This window comes from Miscanthus floridulus, chromosome 5, assembly GCF_019320115.1.
Source record: "Miscanthus floridulus cultivar M001 chromosome 5, ASM1932011v1, whole genome shotgun sequence".
Classification (NCBI taxonomy): Eukaryota; Viridiplantae; Streptophyta; class Magnoliopsida; order Poales; family Poaceae; genus Miscanthus; species Miscanthus floridulus.
The window spans coordinates 139,100,322-139,108,473 of NC_089584.1; the positions used below are offsets into that span (position 1 = coordinate 139,100,322).

General features: G+C 43.0%; 1 protein-coding gene across 1 annotated transcript; it reads left to right on the top strand.

The window, feature by feature from the left end:
* Positions 1–5,197: 5,197 nt before the first annotated feature.
* LOC136455472 (ACT domain-containing protein ACR4-like) lies at positions 5,198–8,149 on the top strand. The gene is made up of 5 exons (XM_066455483.1): positions 5,198–5,642; positions 6,015–6,099; positions 6,240–6,285; positions 7,444–7,688; positions 8,107–8,149. Exons 1-5 carry the CDS (start codon positions 5,471–5,473, stop codon positions 8,147–8,149), a joined length of 591 nt encoding a protein of 196 aa, XP_066311580.1. The 5' UTR covers positions 5,198–5,470.
* Positions 8,150–8,152: the final 3 nt, after the last annotated feature.

The window sequence follows — 8,152 nt, forward strand, 5'->3', positions numbered from 1 at the left end:
ATCCCTTCTTTTTACGTAAAGCCTTTTGTCATAAGTCGCGCTTTATATCTCTCTATATTCCCTTGAGAGTCAAGTTTTGTTTTGTAGACCCATTTATAGCCTAGTGTTTTGGCTCATTTAGGAATTATTTCTAAGTCCCAAACTTTATTAGCATTCACATTTCATCTTCTATGGCCTCAAGCCACTTTCATGAATGATCACTTCTCATGGCTTCTTCAAATAAGGTGGGATCATTCTCCATTTGAAATTACTCAGTGTTGTATACTTCGTAGTCAACAGGAATAGCTGATTTTCTAATTCTTTGAGATCTTCTAAGGGCCTTCACATTTGGCACATCTTCTGTTTGAGGCTATTGTTGCTCCCTCTCATGTGTGGCAATAGGTTCTATAGGATCCTGAAGAATAGGTTCCTCATCATCATTCATTGTTACCACAGGCAGAATAACAACAGGTGCTGGCACCACAGTATCTTGCATTGTCGGTGCAGCGACAGCAGGTAGTGATAAAAATAGCTCATGAATCATCGGAGTGGGCGCATACACCCGCTTCTCTTCAAGGTCAATTTTTTGAGGTACCATGCTCCCCCTATCATTTCATCCTCTAGGAAGACAACTGTCTCATTTTTATAAACTTTGTATGTCTGTCTAGACAGTAGAAACAAAAATCTTTTGACTTTTCTAGGTAGCCAATGAAATGACAACTTACTGTTTTGGGATTTAGTTTTCCAATATTTGGGTTAAATACTTTAGCCTCAATAGGACTCCCCCACACACGTAAGTGGTTTAGTGAGGGTACTCTTCCTATCCACAACTCATACGGTGTTTTGGGCACTGACTTACTTGATACACTATTGAGAATATGAATGGTGGTTTTTAACGCCTCCATCCACAAGTTCAATGGTAAGGTAGAGTAACTTATCATACTGCACACCATATCCATCAGGGTACGATTGCGTCTTTTAGCTACTCTATTCTACTAAGGTTCGCTCGGTGTAGAATACTTGGCTACTATGTCATTCTCCTGTAAGAACCTTGCAAAAGGTCCAAAAACTTGGCCATATGGGGTGTGCCGACCGTAGTACTCCCCCACGGTCGGACCAGACTATCTTAATCTTTAAATTATGTTGGTTTTCAACTTATGCCTTAAATATCTTAAATTTATTCAATGCTTCTATTCTTTTTTTGATTAGATAAATGTAGCCATAACAGGAGTAATCATCTGTAAATGTTATGAATCATAACCATACATACTCTTTATAGAAAATAGACCACAAATATCTGTGTGAATAATTTGTAAAATTCCTACGCTTCGTTTGACATCTTTCTTAATTTTCTTTACATACTTTCCTTTTATGCATTCTCTGCATTATTCTAAATCTAAGAACTCTAATGAAGGAAGAATATCATTCTTAACTAGTCTTTCTATTCTCTTCCTTGAAATATGGCCTAAACGATAGTGCTATAATTTCGACGATGCATCGTGAGCTCTCTTTCATTTTCTGTTTACATCCACAGATGAGGATACATTCTTATTGTCGCACGTAACGTTCCCATCATCGCATAACATTCACATCATCACATAGTGATAACAAATAAAGCTCATTTTGTAAGATAGCAAGACCAACACATACATTATTAAATGTTATCTTACATTTGTTATTTCCAAAATGACAACCATATCCATCATTGTTCAAGCATGAAACACTAATCAAGTTTCTCTATAAAGAGGGAACATAAAGTATATCTCTAAATAAAAGTGTGAAGCCATTAGTAAGCTCTAGAGAAAGATCACCAATGGCTTCGACATCTGCTTGGACTCTATTTGCAACTTTAATGTGTCTTTCGCTTCTTTGCGTAGTCCTTATCGAACGGAATCCCTGTAAAAAATTAGCAACATGGACAGTTACACCTGAGTCAATCCACCAAGTAGATTTTGAATACTGTACATACAGGGATTCATTTATAAACGTAATAATATTCTCACATTTCTTTGTCATGATCATCTTTAAGTAATCGGAATAATCTTTCTTATAATGTCCCATCTTCTTGCAATAGAGACACTGGTCTTTCTCTACTGTGAGACTGATGCAGCATGGGACCCTTTCTCTTTGGTTTTGAGAAGGAGTTAGCATTATTATTCCTTTTATTGTTGTCTTTCACATAATTGATAGTGCCATCATTGGCAGCTTTTATTCTTTCTTCTTCTTGTACACACATAGCCATGAGCCTCTCTAAGTTTCACTTCTCGGGCTATATGTTGTAGTTGACAACATAAGTGTCAAATTCCTTAGGCAAGAAAGCAAAAATCAGATGGATGAGGAACTCTTCCTTGAGAGCTAGATCCATTGGTTTTAGCTTGGATGCCAAATTGCTCAACCTTAGTATGTGCTCTCTTATGCCATTATTTCTAGAGTACATCTCTGTCACTAGCTGCTTTATCAACTGGGTAGCATATGTCTTTAAAGAGCCAGTGAACTGACTCTTTATTCTATCAAGGTACTTGGTGACGGTGTCACACTCTTGGATTGAGCCCATAATTACAGGTTTAATCGTGTTCTTTATTACAGCTAAACATTTCTTGTTGGCAGTGACTCACTTCCTATGCTCAAGGTCATAGGACATCTTTTGGGATGCAGAATCCCTTTCTCTAGTTGCCCAAGCGGCATCAGCCTTGTTTGTCTCTCTCACCGACGCCACAGGCTCAGTGGGATACGGTGAGGTGACTATCTAGTCTACCTCAGCCAAGATGAAGGTCAAATCAATCTTTTTCTTTCACTCCATGTAGTTATCACCTTTGAGAGTGTGGATCTCTTTGATACAACCCATCAAGTTGTATCCGCCTGAAAACACAATTCATATAGAGTGAGAACATAAATAATAACAACAGTTGCATGCCTTGATTCTAATATTGGTCAAAATAAAAACATACAACTGTTTATACATTAAATCTATATCACCGTTGGGCAGAAGTAAAAATAATGCATAAAATCATTAAAATTACGATATTTTTATTAACAACGTTGGTCAGAAAATAACAACATCATAATCATGTCAAAATCTCTTTTTCTTCAATTAAATATCATGTTGGTTCAAAATAACTGAAGAATAAATAATTTCTTTAGCAGCGGAAAACGTATACTCAATTTCTTGAATTTTACCCACAGAGAAAAATTACTTTTTTTATTTTCTTTGAGCTATTTTCATTTTCTAGAAATAAGCAATTACTGGAAAATAAAAAATAAAAAACTGATCTTGGGTCGGAACTCGCACAGTGGCCCAGCCCAGCTCTGCCCTTTCACTCGTGCGCGCGTGCGCTGCGCTGACCCAGGCCGCAACATGGGGCCTAGGCTGACAAAGCAGCCCGGCGTGCTCGCCCGCCTAGGCCAAGAGCGGCCCGTGGAAACCTCGCTATCGGATCTCATCCAACGGTCGAGTGCAGGCTTCGCAGGATCAAAACCCGCTCGGCCGCGTCGGCCGAAAACCCTAGCCCCATTCCCCTTTCTACTTTTGGATTTGGTTTCTACTTCTCTTATCCGAACCAGTGTTGGGGATTATAGTTTAGATCTAGGGTTAGGGTTCAAAATCCAACCCACTGTTCTTCTTCCCTAGAGGGTCTTCACGGGTTTAGGGTTCGACTTTGATTCTCTTCTAGTCCAAATTCCGCTTCTTTTGTTCTTTCCTTCACCCAGTTAGGGTTAGGGTTAGGGAACCCCTTCTGTCTGCTCAGATCTAAAAGGATCTAATTTATTCTTTTCTTTTCTAATCGTTTCTAGCCCCTACCGAGATCTACCCCTAGCAAACCAAGCTCCGATACCATTGTTAATACTTGTAGGATCGCCTAGGAGTAGATCCGAGATGTTAAACATTTACTAGATGAATCAAAGACCTAGAACACGTTCTAAACAGAGAGACAAAGATAGAGAGAGAATAGAGGAAGAACGTGTTGAACCTGACATTACAGGGGATGATCCAGAAGCCGCCATCACGTTCATCGGTGAAGTCTACGCATGGGCAGTGACGTTCGAGGAAGAGGTCGATGAAGTCGTCGACGTCGGTGGAGTGAGGCGGCGCGGCTAGTGGCTTCCCGTTACTGACTGTGCCCCTCTCTGATTGGATTAGGGTTTAGGTTTTGGTGGAGAGCTCGGCTCAGGCGAACCTCGTACTTAGAGCTGCTGACCTTCACCTCTATTTATTGCGTAGTGTGACAGGGGTCCTCCAGCCATAGTGGACTAGGCGCCCCCGATCAGGGCGCGGATCAAAGGCCCAACTGGGTCGTTGGGCCCAGTTTGAAATTAAAGATCAATCTAACAAACGGTACTTTTAGCCATGGCTTATCAGCTAAGCGAATAGGACATATATTGTCTGCCTGTGGTGCCTAGGCGTGTTTGTAGACCTAGAACTTATGTTAAAACTGTGTCATGTACTCATGTGTGTCCTACTGTATCGCTTTGGAGAATTTTGAATGGGCGCAATGGCATATACAATGGCGGCCAGGCGAAGAGTGATACTCTAGACAAAAGACTTTGCGATCTCAACTTACATCATTCGCTGCCAAAGTGCCAAGCGCCCCTGGCACCCAACGATCGAACCTGGCCTCTGCCAGCCTTCTTTTTTATGACGAGTTATACAAATGCTTGCAATAACACCTATTCCTCATGCTTAGTGCTATTTTGTATAACGACTTCGTTCTTACATCATAAGGATATGTCTCTACTATAATGGACCAATCGAAATTATACTAGGTCCCTCAAGAAAACGACTCCCGCTGAGAGCCTCCAACCACTATGTACTTAAAAAAAATTACACATAAAAATTCATTTTCATTAAAATGACTAATAAAACACAAGACCGATCCGAGGACTAACGTTTCATGTGTGATGGCAGGCTTCTCAGCCCCCGCGCACTCCGTCTCATGCCTCACCCTCCCTCCACCCTCAGCCCCCGCGTCCCCGCTCACGCCCCAGGACGCCACAACCACGGTTCGATCTCTCTTTCCTTCCTAACGCAGATGAAGAGAGAGAAGCAAGATAGGGGTAGCAAGGACATTTTATGTGCTCATGCTGACTAGGCACCAACGTATCAAGCTAGCGTGGCATGCCCTGTGCGTAAAAGTAGTAAATCTAAAAACTAAAACTTTTGATATGGAAAATTTGGAAGTGTCATCCTAACGCATGCGAGCAACTCCGCCGCGACCTCGCGAGTGCGCGGAGAGGGAGGCCGAGGTGGTGGCTCACCCGCTGGGGAGCGCATGGGGAGCAGCTGCTCTGGCGAGCTGGACGTGAAGGCCGTGCCGAGCCTGTGGTGCATGCCACGTCCAGGCGCTGGGCGACGGAGCTCCGATCTTGTAAAAATGTAAAAGCCCCACGGCGGTGAGGAAAGCGTGGGGCTGGTTGCGGCTGTCCGAGTGTGCCGCCCTGGGACGCCGTCGTGCTCACTGTCGCGCTGAGACGCCCCGCTCCAGGCCGCACGGTGATGGCCCTCGCGGGGGCGGGGGCGGAGGATATGGCGCGGGCGGCCGCGGATGGCGCGACCATGGTGCAGGAGGCGGCCGCGGTCCCGGAAGAGGCGGCGGCCAGGCGTACGGGTCCGGCGGCGGCAACGCGTGGGCACCAACGCCGGGTGCGGGAAGAGACCTCATCGCGCGGTTACTCTTTCCCTTCTTTGCCGTTTTGATTCTGTTTCCATGTGAGGAAATTGTTCCAGCTTCAGTTTTCCCTTCTTTCCTCTTTGATTAATTGAAGTATTCCATCGGATTCTTCCGGTCTCTGTTTCATCGTGTTCTTGTAAAACATCGATGAGCTCTTTTTTTTCTCTCTTTTCTGATGTGTCGGTGAATTCAGTTGTTTGGTTTTCGTCGGGAACTAAAAAGGCCCATTTAGCTGTTGTCGCCCCAATAGCCGCAATCACCGTGTGATCACGGCCATACTGCTATTTTTTTTTTCTTGCATTTCTGGTTTGCAGCTGCGGTTTGATTCAGTATTGACTGGGCGTTTTTTTTTTTCAATTCATGAAGCAGCATTAGCAGATGGAGATGCGGCTTATTCTTCTTGGGATACTGACTATGGGTACCAGAAATTCATCCAAAAGATGAACCCTCAAAGGTAGTACTAACCCAATTCTTCAACAATTTCCTTGTTTCAGAAAAGCAGCTCCTTCCTTCACCTCTGTCAATCTTAGCAGTGTGCAAAGTTTTTTATTGTTATATACTAACATGTTGATTCATATTCTTTTCTGAGTTCAGGGTCGCTATTGACCACACCTCACGTCCAAATGCTACAGTTATTCGTGTGAGTCCCTCAAAAATCAAGTGCTTCTCATTGGTTTGTTTTTCTTGTTTGTGGCTCAAGCTGACATAGATTTTGTTTGAACGATATACGTGGACAGCCGGACAGGAGTGAATCAGAAACTGGAGTTATGGCGGGAGACTTTGGAGTCCAAAGGTTTTAGACTTAGTAGAACTAAAACTGAGTATATGAGATGTGACTTCGGCACTACTACTCGGGAGGAGGAAGATGTTAGTTTGGAAGGTCAAGTAGTGCCTAGGAAGGATACCTTTCGATATTTAGGATCAATGCTACAGAGGGACGGGGATATTGATGAAGATGTTAGCCATAGAATCAAAGCAGGGTGGATGAAGTGGCGGCAAGCGTCTGGTGTCCTATGTGACAAAAGGGTACCACAGAAGCTAAAAGGCAAGTTTTATAGGACGGCGATTAGACCTGCTATGTTGTATGGTGCAGAATGTTGGCCTACGAAAAGACGACATATTCAACAGCTAAGTGTCGCGGAAATGCGTATGTTGCGTTGGATTTGCGGTCATACAAGAAGGGATCGAGTTCGGAACGATGATATACGTGAGAGATTAGGGGTAGCACCAATTGAAGAAAAGCTTGTCCAACACCGGTTGAGATGGTTTGGACATGTGCAATGGAGACCTCCAGATGCACCGGTGCGTAGTGGAATTCTAAGTCAGGATAGTAACGTGAAGAGAGGCAGAGGAAGACCGAAGTTGACTTGGGTAGAGGCAATAAAAGGAGACTTAAAAGGATGGAATATACCCAAAGACTTAGCCTTAGATAGGAGTGCTTGGAAGACAGCTATTCACGTGCCTGAACCTTTTGCTTCTGTTGGGTTTCAACTCTAGCCTACCCCAACTTGTTTGGGACTTAAAGACTTTGTTGTTGTTGTTGTTGTTGATATATGTGGACAGCGCCAACAAGTATGGGATACTGCTGGAGGTAGTGCAGGTCCTCACTGACCTCAAACTCATAGTCAAGAAAGCATACATATCCTCCGACGGAGGATGGTTCATGGATGGTAGGACAAAATGAAAATTGGTTTCTTTTTGTTCCCTTCGTCAAACTGGTGCAACAATTTCTAAGCTGTTTGGTTTATATTCTTGTTCCCGTTCAGTTTGTTGAATCTGTCAATCTCTTCCTGTGCAGTCTATCGGGCCTGATTCTTGCTTTCTTCCCTCACGGAGGAGAGCCATTGGAGCCTTCCTCTACACCTTGATAGAGCTAACTGGGACTGACAGGCCCGGGCTTCTATCCGAAGTGAGCGCTGTGCTCACAAATCTAGAGTGCAATGTGGCGAATTCGGAGCTGTGGACACAGAACGAAAGAGCAGCTGCCGTCATGCAGGTCACTGATACGAAGTCTGGGCTGGCAATTTTGGATGCAGAAAGGAAGTATGTAGTAATTTTTGTAAGAGAGTTGCTATAATTTTTTTAGGAGAGTTGATACTTTAGCAACTTTTCAGGAACTGGAGAATAGAAGAATATTGTATCTGTCGTTTGGGGCTAATTCCAAAAAAAGTTTCATGCAATGTCTCAGTATTAGCAAAATACTAAACTTTCAGTGCTCAGTTCAGTGCTATGAAAAAACAGCTTCGACAAAACACAAATAGCTAGGTACTTCAAATTGATAGAATTAACTTTAGACTTAATAAGGTCCGTAGCGTTAGCACGAAAGAAATATACTAGCATGGGAGTAGTTATTTGTATTATGCGAGACATGACCTATTATATGCCTTGTTATGCATGATTGTTTTTCGAATTAAACTATGAAAAAAAATTATCATTTGACTGTTTTTATGTGCATTTATAGGAAAATTAAGCTGTTTCCAGAGCACGACCAAATATATGGATAAGAG